This window comes from Aedes aegypti, chromosome 3, assembly GCF_002204515.2.
Source record: "Aedes aegypti strain LVP_AGWG chromosome 3, AaegL5.0 Primary Assembly, whole genome shotgun sequence".
NCBI classification, from domain to species: domain Eukaryota; kingdom Metazoa; phylum Arthropoda; class Insecta; order Diptera; family Culicidae; genus Aedes; species Aedes aegypti.
In genome coordinates, this window is record NC_035109.1 from 241,850,358 (window position 1) to 241,865,981 (window position 15,624).

At 37.9% G+C, this 15,624-nt stretch overlaps 1 protein-coding gene across 1 annotated transcript in view; it reads left to right on the forward strand.

Annotated features, from left to right (window-relative positions):
- The window catches only part of LOC5568385 (fatty acyl-CoA reductase wat), a 108,908-nt gene that overhangs the window by 50,828 nt on the left and 42,456 nt on the right, over positions 1-15,624 (forward strand). The window contains exon 5 of the mRNA XM_001658000.2: positions 128-237. Within this exon, the coding sequence (XP_001658050.1) occupies positions 128-237 (110 nt within the window). The remainder of the gene's footprint in view (positions 1-127; positions 238-15,624) is intronic.

Genomic DNA, 15,624 nt, shown 5'->3' on the forward strand with positions numbered 1-15,624 from the left:
ATCAAAAATTATCTAAAACTATTACATTGTTAAAATTCGAAAAGATTTGGTTCGAAAAGACTAACAAGCTTTCAATTTCATATCAAACAAACATCTCACGATTTCTTTCTTTTCGATTTTTTTACAGCTTGCTGGACAAGTGGCCAAATACCTACACATTCACGAAGGCAATCGCCGAGGATGTGGTACGACAGAACAGCAGGGGTATGCCTATTGGCATGTTCCGACCGGGCATCGGTAAGTAGAGACCCTGTTTTTTACGAACAAGCGTCAACAGCCTGACCATAACATGCAACAAAAGCGAACGCAACCATGATCATTTTCCTTTTAATCGAAAAGAAAAAGAACGCAATCTTACCACGAGTGGTTCTGTGGCAAAAAGTCCTCTGCATCACAACCGATCGAATAATTAATCTAACCATAAGCAACTTTATGGGATGCTTATTCCCGCGCTCTTTCTTAAGCTTACTGTTGATATATGTACTGTAATTGCCTCAAACTCTTGAGCGGTATGATTTGCTTGGAGAAACGAGTTTTTCTCCCCCGGTGAGCAACTTGGGAAATTCTTACGGAGAACAACTTTCGATTACCTCCACAGATGGAGAACGCACACAAGTACCGTAGTAGACACAATTCGCGGACAGTTCATTTTCAAAAAACTGGTCATTCCTAGCGATTGCTATATGTCTTCAACCAATTCATTCATTGATTGACAATATTAGAATTTCTAGGGATTCAAAATCAAAACGGTACAAATATACCTGTCCGGTGTCGATATCGTTGTATGATTTTCCATGACTTTCGTTTCAACCCGAGCCATTAGAGAAACGGTTTTCAAAGCAACGCGACACATTCAGAACGGCGATGCAGTAAAACCAGTTTGCAACAGTGAAATTCGCAAGTCATATAACCGTTTTTTCCACTTTCTGAAATGTCGAAATTCGGATCGTATATGCATTCACTAATATCTATCTAGATGCAGAGGACCTCTTCCCACGGCATCATTAGTTTGGCCGAAATCAGGTGCGTCTTCAATTTGCATACCGATCGAAATGGGATACAGCCTGACCAGTTGCTGCTGGTTTGGATGAACATCAGGAGGGAACAACTTTGGGTTACTATGCCACTTTTGAGCTTGATTGAGGCATCGAGAAAGTCGAACCTAGATCCGGTTCGGGAAGCTGGATGGCGTGATCGAAGTCACGTTGCATCAGTTTTTGGATAGTTGCTGAGCTGGGAACCACATTGTAATCGCTTAGATTTATGGACTCAAGAGCGGTCACGTCAGCTGTGTATGGACAAGCGGATGTTTTCGTGGTGCGTATATTCAGTGCACGATGCAACCATGTTAATTTTGACTTTTTCAAAGAGTTTACTGTTGGAGGAGAGCAAGCTGATTGGACGATAGCTAGAAGCTTCTGCAGGATTTTTGTCTAGTTTTTAAATTGGTACAACTTTGGCATTTTTCCATTTGTCAGGAACATATGCCAATTGAAAACATTTGTTAAATATATCAACCAAGAATGACAAGCTCACATTCTGGTATTGCAATACCCCTTCCTTCAACAATGGAATTTGTTAATGTTTCGAGAGCATTGTCAATATCAAATTTTGTTGGCAAAGAAATTTTAACATCAAGATTACTATCAATGTCTAGGTCATAAGTATTCTAGCCGGCTCTTTAAAATTGAAAGTGGAGCTTTGAGAATCGCTTCATGAGGTATTTAAAATGTAACAGGGACATGGTCAGAATCAAAATCAGCATGAGTATAACCAGTTGGCTACAAAAATGACTAGAGTCGGTTAAGTCCAAATCAATGGTAGAAGGGTTTCTTGAAGAGGAAAAACAAGTAGGGTTCTCAGGGTATTGAATTGAGAAATATACTGAAAAGCACTCATCAAATAAAATTTTACCATTGGAATTACTTTGCAAATTATTCCATGAGCGATGTTTGGCATTAAAGCCACCAATGATAAAAAAATGACTTATTGCGATTCAATTTTCGCTAGTCAGTTTGGAGCAAATCAACTTGCTGCCCAGAGCATTGGAAAAGCAAATAGGCAACTAAGAAAGTATATTTACTAAGCTGTAGGGTCAGTGTTCCCTTAGTGGACAGTCCTCTATAGTCGCACTAGTGGCTTTTTACGGCCGTTTTGCTATGAATCTTCTCAAAATATTTTTTGACATGAAGGTCAGGAGCTATTTATCTAAGTACCATTGATACACAGCTTGATTTTGTTCAAAAAATGATCGAAATAATTAGTTTTGCTTAAAATTTGAGCTCCCTTGCGCCTATAGTTAACGTATTGTTCCTATAGTAGCACTACTGAGAGAAACTATTTTTTATTATACCAAATAATTAATGAATTAAGTACTTTTTTACATCAAACGAAAGCTTTTGATCCACACTTTGAAGGAAAAATATAAAAGCTTTGTAAAAATACGGTTTTGATTAGTATTTTGCCAACGCCGTGATGCTGGTGCTACTATAGGAACAGAAATTAGAAATAGTGCTACTATAGGCACATGTCTTCCTATAGTGGCACAAGCGATAATAAATACAAACATATGAATTTTCGCAGTTTTCATATTTTTCCCACAAAACCAAGATAAAAAGCTTTCAGATAATGTAAAAATAATAACGCTAGCGTTATTTTTCGATTTTATACGAATATTTGTTCTTAGCTATGCGACTATTGGTACATCGACCCTATTTCAACAGAAACGCCTAAAGTTTCAAATGACGAAAAAAGTTGATGTTTTATACGCCTATGAATGATGATTACAACTCTCCCACATGCCCCATCAAGTCGATCATTACGATAAACAAAAAAGTTTGGAACCAGGTTTCTAATAAGTTTCAGAAATAACTGCTATATGTATGTTATTTGCTGGTAGAAAAATAAACAGATTATGCTCTTTACCATTCAAAGAACGACCATTCCAATCTATATAAATAAAAATGGAGTGGTGTTTGTATGTCACGAAATGGCTTGAGAACGGTCCAACGGATTACCGCAAGATTTTCACTGTTGCACTCCTCAAGGGATGCGACGTGTTCGTGCGAAGAAAAAATGTAGGAAAGTCGCCGGGTTTATCGGGAAAACGGGAGAAGACTAAGGTGTAATTTGTATGGGGAATTTTTTGACGTTTTCCAACAGCCTACTTGATGGCAAAACGAAGTTTGCCGGGACCACTAGTTTAAAATAATATTAAAAGAAAATATTTGCATCCAAGGGAGAAACATAATTCAATAACAATTTTATTAGTAAATGTTACACCAACTTGGACTGCTTCAGTCATAGTGTTGGTTTTGAACATTACATCAATCATTAGATTCAATTGTTCAGTTAGGAAATTAAAACTAGAGGAAAAGCTTTTGTGAACATGTTGTGGTAGTATTCTCATTTTTTGTAATGTTTTGGTACAAAAACTCCAAAAAATTGCATTTTTACATTATTTTGGCGAAAATTAATAAACCGTTTATATTTTCGCATGACTGTCTTTCTCAAAAATATGCTCCTAAACATCAGATGCTTTGCTACTTTGCTGGACATGTTGATAAGCTACAAACGATCCTTTTTCTTGTTTTGATCATATCGTTTGTAAGTAATCAACATGTTTAGCAATGTTGCTTATGTTGGTTAGGAGTATATTTTTGTGGAAGACAGTCATGCTAAAATATAAACGGTTCATCAATAATGACCAAAAACTGTAAAAAAATGCAATTTTTTCGGAGTTAGTTATACATTAAAAAGGGCGTAACTTCATTTTTTTTTTAACTAATCTGTCAAAACCCAAGACATTCAAGAACTGCATTTAGAACTTTGTTTTCATTATGTGTGTAATGTGAATATGTCTTTTACATACAAAAAGATCAGCTAGCTATATCTATGCACCAAGAAAAAGAGTGAAGTTACAGAAAATCAAGGCGTCAAATCATCTTGGTGTCTCCATGGCACTTATCTATTGCGTGATAAAGAACAAATGTGCATAAGACATCAAACTAATTTGACATTCATTAGTTTTCACTGACAGTTCGTTACCGAAAAATGAAAATAATTGGTTAAGAAACGGCGGGGACATGGTTATATGAGCATTTTGTATGGGAAACGGATATGGTACATCTTATATGTTAATTTATATGATATTATATGTCAGGCCTGCCCAAGGTATTGTCACAATGTTATATAGTGCTGCCTGCGAAGACTTCAGGGTCATTGACTGTTTTAAGGAGTACAAGAGCTGTTCCTCTTCCTAAGCTTCCTTCTTTATTTGATAGATAAAATTTATGGACCTTAAATTAAATTTACAAAAGGTCTAAATTAAGAAAATGCATTCCTACTGAGTAAAAGCTGACTTCTACCATAATCTTGTGCAGTTTGACACAATCTTTAGAGGCATTTGTGCGAATCCCTGGAGAGTGTTCTCACGAATATAAGGTATATGTACCTCTCACAAATTCTAGCGTAGGATTCTCACAGAATCTTTGATATTAATTTGAAAAAAAAACTTATGCAAGATATTCAGAGTTTTTGGAGCAGGGTTCCTACAGATTTTTTAGCAGGATTACACAAAGTCCTAATCAGGAGAATCATTGAACCCGGGAAAAAAATCACATAAAAGATGTACACTACCCACCATAAGTATGAAATTGCATCACTTAGTATTGTAAAACCACAGTTGAATATTTCAGTACCCCCATAAATGTTTGACATCACCAAAAAACTATAATATTAATAATGTGATATCTCGGGATCCATGCTTTCTACAAAGCTGCGTTCTTCAGCAAAGTTAGACGGGGTTGGTGGTTCGGACAAGAAACCGTTTCCCTACGCTTCATTTTCTATCATTATAGCACGCCTTCCCTTCCGCCTCTGCTAACCAAACAGCAAACCTCTCTGCCATACCTTTTCCCCAACCCATACACTACCGCAAGAGCTGGCGTAGATGGATTCGGACTCCATGGTCTACAGTGGGTCAGTATAAGTGCAACATCAATTACTCCCCCTTCCATCGGTCTGCATTCTGACGTGGCAGGCGCCATTGTTGCTTAAAAATAAAAGATCAACACTTGTACACTGAGGATACCTGTTAGTCCCAAGCAGTCATCTAGATGGTTCCTTGTGTAAGTGTAGCTGATCTGGCGATACTGGAATAGCACCCAAGGGCGGCAAATCAAGCTCAAGCTCAAGCTCAAGTTGCGGTCTTGAGCAATGTTATTCAGAAGCCTTATGGCGTTCACGAGAGGTAATTTTTAATGTGTAATTTTGCCGCTACGTGGTGTTAGTGTGCATGGGATTTGGTCATATTTAAGTAGGCTCTAGCTCATGATCTCGACCATTCAGTATCGGACATCGTGTCGTGTCTTCAGAAAAGTTGTTCAAAAACTTGAAAGCAATATCAAACAGCACTGTTGCCGCTACGTGGCGCTAATGTGCATGTATTTTGGTCATATTCCCGTAGACTCTAGCACATGGTGGACAGGAACCAAGAAAGTTCATGTCATTAACAAAGTTGTTCAAAAGCTTGAAAACAATTTGAGTCAGCACTGTTTAGTTAGCAATTCTGTCGCTATGTGGCGCTAATGACCTCATACTAGTGACCTGATACCCATAGAAACATCTTTTCTTCGAAATATTCGTACTTCAAATATATTTCAATTCGAATATTTAGTCATTTCACTCAAAATGGTATTTTTAACATCTTTAACATTGTTAAACAGGATTTCATTAGTTTTTCATAAACTAAACTACAAGTTATTCCTGAAAATCTCCAAACCATTTTATATGAATAACAGCTATAGTTTACTTTATTTTTGCAAGTCGATATTCTGAAGAACTATTATAAAAGCACTATTCTTCTAGAACTGGGAAGTAAGGATCATGAAATGTCGCTTGAGAAACGACAAAATTATGCATAATGCTTTTGAATCCACATTTCTAGTAAAGTTTGTTCAAAACCAGAACATTGCAAATTATAAAAGTTTTGAGATATTTTATCGTACATATCCTCCTAGTGATTTTTAAGAGTGTTGAAAATGTTCAATTGGAGTGATGCAGTACTTGATGGAGCGATTACATATTTACGGTGGGTGACACTATCCCGATGTCACCTAAAATATATTGTACTCAAACCTAAAATGTATTGTAACCAAACTATCAAAACGTAGCAGCAAATTTGTTAACCAAACAGTGCTGCCTCAAATTGCTTTCAAGCTTCTGAACGAACCTGGTAGAACATGACCATATTACATGCACATTGACCATTTGTTGCAATTGTTCAGATAAGGTATCAGAATCAGAGACAGACATGTTACCTACTTATGGTAAAAATCGGGGAAATTCCGTTGGTGAAGAGGCGAGATTCAGATAATGTGTACCGGCAGCGACATTGGCATAGGTTTGAATTGACAAAATTCGTACGGTTCCCCGGCCAGCATGGATAGGAAGAAAATCAACTTGTTTATGAACTCTGTGATGAGTATGATTGTTAATCCTCTAATACCCAAATTTTTATTTTTGATCTAAATATCATTTCTCGTTTTCAACGATTTTAGAAACACGTTCTGGGAAATGATTTATTTTTGTTTGCGAATATATGAATTTTAATTTTTGATTTTTATAATTTTTATTTTTGAACATGCCTATCCTGTTTCATTTTTTCTTGAAGCCTCTTCTTGTTACTGATTTTTGGCAATAATAAAAATTCGAGTTTTTACGGTAGTTTTAAAAATATTAAATTTAGTTTTTTTGCCCTGGAACATAATTTATTTTATTTTGGGGGACGGACCTGGTGTAGTGGTTAGAACACACGCCTCTCACGCCGAGGACCTGGGATCGAATCCCATCCCCGAGATAGTCACTAAAAATTTCAGTGACGACTTCCATCGGAAGGGAAGTAGAGCCGTTGGTCCCGAGATGAACTAGCCCAGGGCTAAAAATCTCGTTAATAAAGATAGAAAAAAAAATAACTTATTTTCCGTGTAACTAGGGTGCCGGTGCCATTAGTGGACTACCTAAGCTATAAAAAATCATAACATAATAACGAAAAGCCTTAACAGAGATCTTTTGGCGTCAGCAGAAAGATTTCAACCTCTACTATATTGGAAAAATAAAAAAAAGAGTGATAAAACTAATTTTTTAACATAAAATCACTTGAGCCACTATTGGTACACGTGTTCCAGTAGTTGCGCTAGTGCTCCAATAGTAGACGTTCGGGTATAATACAATGAATTTTAAGGTTATTATAAAACTTTGAATTTTCAAGTGCACGAGACTGGAGAATCTGACAACAGTTCGCGTTGAAAATCAATCAAACTGCTTGATTGCTGGTGGTGACCAATGGGATAAATTTTCAACGCGGAGCGCTGTTTAATTCTCATGTCTTGTGCTCTTGAAATTTTGAGGTGTGGCTTCGTTTTATAATCACCTTAAACAAAATGGTAAATTTTTACATAGGTTTATCATTTTTCCCTCGGAACAGCAATTTATATCTTTCGAATGAAGCATAAAGGGGTCGTCCATAAATGACGTAGCTTTTTAGGGGGGAGGGGGGTCGTCACGAATTTATGACGAAGTGTGACGAGGGGGAGGGAGGGGTCCTAGTTAGTGGACGTAGCATTTTGAATCAAGTCCGTAAAAAGAAAGGCGCTGAAAACATTGTATACAATTATTTTTTATCAAACTCCTTTTTTTTTTTTTGACTTATAAACTTGGGTTATAAAATTATGATTAAGCTTCAAAACATTCATATGACAAAATTGAAAAACATATCTATGAAACTTTAGATTTTCTTGATAAATGCAATCAAACAGATGTTTTGTAGCTTTAAATAATTTTGTGAATATTATATCATATTCGTGTCTAAAATAATAAATTTATAAATAAACAAAATAAAAGTTTAATAAACTGATTAAAAATTAATGCTTTAACTACTTGGAGTACATTGTTTTGCCATTTGTTAACATGACATAGAGTCAGCCGTTTTAGTTTTATCCATATTTTCTGTTGGGGCTTCATTTCTTCAAGAAAATAGAATATACTCTTCTAGGCAAATATTACATTCAAAACAATAAAATTATTTCGTGAATTATGCCTTCAATGTTAATAGGGATAATTGTATTAATATAATAATTTGTATAATGATCGCAAAAATTTTCTAAACATTCCAAATATTTCAAGTGTAATCTTTTATATATCTGGCCACTGTCTGCTAAAAGGATTTGGAATTGGATAATATTAACGATGATTAATTTCAAATTAAAATACCCAGTAAACACACAATCGTATATAAACGTATATAAGAGTACAAATGTGGAGGCGATATACGTACATTTTATATGCAGTCTTATGGCGCCCGTACGTATATCGCCTCCACTTTTATACTCATTTATGCTACCATATAAGAGTTTGTGTTTACTGGGTATTTTCTTGGTCATCTTCATTGAAATCTATTTCCTAACAACGAATAATTAAAAAAAAAATCCTCTTATATAACGAAATTTTAGTTCAATATATTATAAAATATATTGCACCCTAACTCGACAGTAACGAGCTTCATCATTCTAATCAAACATTTTTTCACATTTTCTATAGTAAACTTGTTTTTCATGATAACAACAGCAAAAGTAATATAATTTAGCCTATATGAAACTGAAACTAAAACCAAGGAAAATGTTTATTTAAAACTGTTTTCCAAATTACTTTTGAGCACTACTGTACATATATCAAACTGTTAGATTCCATGTTTCTCAACAGGGGGTCCGCGGACCCCCGACCATTTAAAAAGCACGCTGAAATGAACACCTTACAGCGAGTCGTTTTTTCGCCGTTACCAAGGTTGAGAAACAGTGAGATTATCCTTATGTACATTTCAGTCAGTAATTAATATCAAACTTTGTATTGAACTTCTGCATTCCAATTTTTTGTTTCAACCCAGTCACTAAGGAAAACAAATAAAAATAGAGGGGGGGGGGGGGTTCTTGATATGCTACGTATTTTCCAGGGGGGAGTACCAGCATTTGTGACGAAATGCTACGAGGGGGGAGGGGGGTTTAAAAAATCAGTGAAAAAATGCTACGTCATTTATGGACGGCCCCAAAGATTATCTCTAGGGTTTTTCTTCATTTTTATATTGCTGGGTGCGTTTGAAATGCAAATATCAAATGCGGGAATACCAAACGCGGTAAGATTTCTCACAAGAAATGCGATGTCAAATACAGATTTTTCATACATGGGGGCGGTGAATTCTATAATAGTTGCTAGGTGTCCTATGATTGTTTAGTGTTACCGCATTTGGAGGACGTTTAGTCGAGATTTGCAGCTCAAATGCAAACAGCAATACATTCATTTCAAAAACTTCATTTTAAACCTAACGAACAAACAGGCTCTGCTTCTGTAATAGGTTGATTGTAGAAAAATATGAAAGGTACGATTTTTTATATAACACGTTGTATGATACCCAGGCATTGTAGGTTAAATAAAAATACAATTTTTTAAACATTTTTCAAAAAGTCAAAAAAAAAACTTACCTAATATACGTGTTATGAGCCATGGTATAAACAAAAAATAAAATTATTTTGATTTCCGAGGTACCAAAAAATACTCCAAATTCCAAAGTGTACCCCGTCTAAAGGCGGGGTTGGGTATTCGACGGTCAATCAAGCGAAAACATGACTGGTTGGTCACCAAGTGATCACGATCAAGTTTTCTGCCCAAAAAAATGTCTGTTTTTCCAGAGCAGAGCTTCTGGAAATTCGAGGTGAAATTTTGGTTCATCTCACGACACAATAGTTAAGACGCCTATGTGTACTAAACTCTGCAAACAATTGCCTTTGAAAATCAATTTAGGGACACCTACCTACTATGCAGATAGTGATTCATGAGCCCGTTGATTACCACGCACATTAATTGAACTACCTCTTTTACTCAACTTGACCGATATTACAAAAAAAAACCGCAATCGCCGTACCAAGATCACATTAATCACAACCGCAAACAGCCAACTTGACGAGTGAGCCAAGCATAAAAAGCCCGAGTACCGCGATCCTACCTCCTTCGGATGATGTTGCACAATGTGTCCGCACTCTCCTTCAGCGCATTTCAGCATACTGTCCAACAGACGCAAGCCGCTCCGTCATCGGTGCACAGTGGCCCATAACTGGCCAAAAGTTAAAGAAATAAGTTTGTAATTGTTTTACTGATGGTTTTCTTTGCTTGCTCTAGTATTAGCATAGCATAAACTGACTGTACATGTCAGTGGGTGCTACTCAGCCATTTATCGTAACTGGTAAAAATTGCACTTCGATCCAAATGAAACTTTCCGCTTATTCTCGAAGTGTACATTTCAGCAGATCTAAAATAATGGATCAATAATGACGCCGGCCAAGTCCTTACAGTTAGTTGGGATGGGGAAGGAATGTTAGTGTGGAATAATTGTCGCAGCTAGAGACCGAGAATACCTCTGCATCTCAACAATCACCACAGGAAGGGTGTCGATTAGTGAAGGAGGAAAAAGACCTGGGAATCACCTTTGGTCGATGATGCGACTCGTGGATAAGAAGGAAAAATACGACTCTTATTTTAAAGTAGTTTTGCATTTTTGTCTTGTAGTGTAAAGATATTGGTAGAAGATTGAAAAAGTACGTCGACATTCATAATCTCGAACTATTCAAAGATTATTACTAGTAATGAGGAAAACAGAAAGGTATGTGTACATTAAAATTATATGAAATATGAATAAAGTTTATGTAGATACTTGTAGTGACGAACCGTACATAGTTTGTTGGAAAAGTAACGTTGCCACGCACATTTGTATGGAGTACGGCCACTGTGCAGTGTCGTTATCCATTTGTCAGCGTCGCAGATAGAGAGTGCAATTAAAAACAACGTGGTCGGTCAGCCAAATTGATATTGAGCCACTTGTAGCACCCGTGGCTGTGTTTTCGTTTTGAATGTTGTGGAAATCATCACCAGACAGCATCGCACCTCAGCCTGGAGAGAGGTGAGGAAGGCAAAAAAAATACTTCACTTTTTCACATTCGGCGAACCCGTCAAACAAATTTGTTGCCGCTGCCGCTTCAAGGTCAGTTTTGCGGCAAATCGGCAAATATGGTCAATGAAGTGAAGGCCACATTGACAAGTGAGTGAACCTCACGTCTTTCATTCATCTGATCGCGGTTGGTCGACGTGTGGTTATCAGCACGGCCACTTATTGAGCATTGAATGAAGGGGCGTAGCAAGGACTCACTTACCGACTTACCCACTTCAAAACTTATATTAACGTTATTCCTGGTGGAAATTCCAATGAAATTTCTATCAGAACTCTATCAGAAGGTACTGTCGAAAATTTGATCATCATTATCTCTCTGGCAAATTTAGGTGGTCATGTTTAGTTTAGTAGAAATTATAAATATTTCAACATCTGGTCAGCCCTTCGTGCACAGAGCCCTCCTTCTTGTATGCCTCGTCCAACATATCATTCCAGCTCTTTCGAACATGCACAAAAATCCATCATTTTGTCTTAGCCCTACGGCGGGATTCGAACAAAGTGGAGTGTTTTCTTGAAAGGTTCTCGTATTTCTGCACACTGTCTACAGTTACTCTTCAGTTTTGTGCGCTTCCCGTGAAAGCTGTGCCCTTTACGCTTGATGCTTTCGTACGCCGATATAAAATTGATTAACATGCGCTGGTATGTACGATATTTTTTGAGGATTCACCGTACAGAGAAGATTTGATCCGTCGTTGAGCTACCGTTGATGAAACCAGCTTGATAGCTCCCCACAGTCTTATTTACTGTTGATGACAGACGACGGATAATCTGGGATAATACTTTGTAGGCAGCATTGAGAATACGACTCCATGATACAACAAGTCACCCTATTTGAGAACTTATTCTCTTCTAAGTTTACAAATGATGACTAACGATCAGGGATTGAATCCTGAGAAAATTGAGAGAATCTCTCACGTATCGCTCTCTGTAACTATCATAACATGCTGCACATTATGAGAGACTGTTTATCGTATACTGCTACAAGTTTGATCAGATTGGGGGGATAGTAGTGGATGATAAAACCCCTCTAAACATGCTCCAAGCCTGGGGGACACTGTTGTTATTGGAAGTTCGTGGATTGTTTAACGTGCCAGTAAAGAAAAACACCTATCCCCAACGGTAAACAAGCGAGAAAAATGGATTTTATCATCGCTCTCTCGTTGGGGCTCTCGCTCGCTGCTTCAATTTATCAGACTTGTTACATCTTGCGATACAATGACGATCGTGGACCGCAACAGATGGGATGTTTTTCTTTGCTTGCTTTGATCATGCTTCATTCTCAAATGAGAGCGAATTCTGCAACGCCTGCTAACGATGGAATGTTCAAAATTAACCCTCCTTTCCCGCCATTTCAGGAGCTGCGTATGAGGGCAAACAGTAGCTAGCTATAAAAATCACATTTTTGCAACTCATGCTTCGTACACAGAAAAGCCGCCATCGATAAAACCGCTTGTAACGCAACAACATCAACCGCTTTTTGTCGCACGTCGTGTGGATCCATTCACTTTCGGTTTCGTTTTTTTTTATCCAAACCGGTAGGTGTACGAAAACTACTTAAAATCATTGGCCAGATGATCGGCCCTCTTGCTACAAACATCTTCTGGCGCAGAGGGAGGACCTTGAGGACTTGTGATAACCGGTTCTGGGCCATAGGCCTCTCGAGCATGCATGATGAGAAAGCGCGCCGGGTATTTTTCGAGCGATGTTTTTCGTCCTTGAAGACACGAATTTTTGGTCAGCTCCAGTCTCTGGAGAACCCCCAGGTATCGCATCACCGTTACCAAAAAAGGACAATGAACTAGTTTCCCTTGTAGAAACGTTTGGGAAAAGTTATCCTCATAACTGGTCTTACCTCAATTGAATAGTGTCTCTCCAGAAATCTGAAATTAAAAAGAGAGAAAACGAAAACTGTTACGACAAAAACTGATAAACATAATACTGTTTGTTATGGGGTAGTTTTCAGTTTCGTAAACAACTCCTCCGCATTCCGCTTTCAAGACCAAATATATCGCACGAGCGAAATTCAAGTCCAAAACCCAAGGCCAATAAACTCGTTACTGACGCGTTGACGCGATTGCCGCCTTCACCTTTTTTCGTCACATTTGTACACCTAGCTATATGGGTAGTAGGTACCAGCAATTGAACTGTCTTTCGCCCAAATCGGAGAAAGTTGTTAATGCACGGGGGTGGTGGGACAGGCCTCCGCGTCGTCATCGGTCCGTCGTACGAATCGTCGCATTGTTTGCGACAAGTGAAAAAATCGCTTCCTCTTTATTGTCACAATATAACTTTCGCCAATGAAGCCGTTTTGCCGCGCTGACCAAAGTCCTCCTCAGTAGGGTGCGGCTTATTTTTTGGAAGCGTTGAAGTAGAATAATGAATAATTAGAAAAAAATAAATAATAATAAGTAGACATACGAGCTATTTAAACACTTCTACGATTTTTGCTTAAAATTTTGCAGAAAAGGCAATTCAATACGACACAAATTGTAACCAAGCTTCTGAAAAACCCTGCTGAAGTGAATCAAAAGGGCCATACGGCTGGTTAGTAGTTAAAAGTAGTTCAATCCAATTAAGACTGGACTCGAAAAAAGTGAGACACACAAAAATAATCACCAAAAATTCATTTTAAATCGGATATTTCTTAAATTTTCAGGGATTGAATAACTATATAGCGTGCCGGTGCCATTAGTGGACTACCTAAGCAATAAAAATCATAAAATAATAACTAAAAACCTTAACAGAGATCTTTTGGCGTCAACAGAAAGATTTGAACCTCTACTATATGAAAAAAATATAAAAAGAGTGATAAATTATGTTTTATGTATAAAATCGCTTGAGCCACTATTGGTACATGTCTTCCAGTAGTTGCGCTAGCGCTCCAGTAGTAGACGTTTAGGAATGATATAAGGATTTTTGAACAAAATAGTTGATTTTTACGCAGGTTTGGCATTTTTCCCTCGAAGCAGCAACTAAAATCTTTCGAATGAAGTATAAAGATTATCTCTGAGACATTTCTTCATTTTTTATATCTATTTAAAAAACACGGCGGCAACTACTGGTGCAAGGCAGCAATTTTTTTTTGCGTAAACCTAATAATTTATATGACTTTTTGATAAAATAGAAAGCTGAAATTTTGCAAATCGACTAAACTAGAGGCGATCTATTCACCAAAAATAGCACATGTCGTTTTTATCAAAAAATGTACGTTTTATTCCTTAGTCTAATCTACTGGTACATTACAACCATTTGTACCGGCACCGTATTAGCTATGTATTGTCGTAATTCTTTTATTGAATTTCCTCCCACAAGCTGAATACTTGTACATTTCTCCCAACACTGCTCATGAGATCTTGGGCGAGGCTTTGAAGAAAAACTAGGAGAAATTGTGTAATATGGATGTCTTACTCAATTTCTCCCAGTATGTCTTCAAATCTTCGTCGGTTTTGAATGTTTTTCCTCTTTTTTTCAACTTCTCCTACATTATCGCCAAAAACTTTTCGATCGGAGAAGTTCTGGTGTAAAGGCACGAAGCGAGATCTGGCCAGAACAGCGTGGGACCACGGTGAGAGCGGACAAACAGCGCTTCCGCAATCATTCCTCTTGATACATATGTCCGTTTATGGTGCCGGTTGTAACGAACGGCTTGCTGTACCGTCCGCACTCGCAGATCGCCTGCCACAACAGGTACTTCTTCGCGAATTTGTCCATCTTTCTCTTCCGGAACCTTTTCGGAAACTCCATGTGGAACGTACCAAACTCGAGGCCGGGGATTTGTTTGGTGTCCGTCCTGATATATGTCTCGTTGTCCATGACAAGACAGCCTGGCTTGACCAGCTACTTACGATACTGCTTCCGCGCACGCAATTTGGCCACCGTGTTTTGCTTGTCAGTCCAGTTTGGCGCCTTCCTGACCTTAAAAACACGTAGCCCAGCTCGCTTCATGGACGAACCACTTCGATGAATTGACCGCGTCTCGGGTGGATAGGTCAGATAATAATGTAATACCGTGGGGCAACCGATTGTGGTCAAGGTCACTTAATGGTCCTCCAGAAGATCCGGAACATCCGTAAAAGTGGACAAATCCTGAAAATTGACCGAGAGAGCGCGGAATTTTTTCCAAACGACGTGCAGTGATGAGCTTCAAATAAGTATATCATCGCTTCCTCGGTATGATCTTGAATGGCTATTTCTTGGTCCTCCGAAAGATTCGGAACATAAGGTCAAGTTGGCATATCCTGAATATTGACCCACAGAATTGGGATTTGTTTCAAATGACTTGCAGTGATAAGCTTTGAATTAGCATACCATCTTTGCCTCTATATGACCTCGAATGGCCATTTATTGATTTTCCGGGATATCCGGAACATCTGTGAAAGTGTACATATCCAGGAAGTTGACCTAGAGAGCTGGGATTTGTTTTTAAACAGCTTGCAGTGATGAGCTTCAAATTAGTATATCATCATTGCCTTGATATGATCTCGAAGAACGATTTCTTGGCCCTTCGGAAGATCCGGAACATTTGTAAAAGTGGACATATCCTGAAAATTGACCTAGAGAGCTGTTTTTTT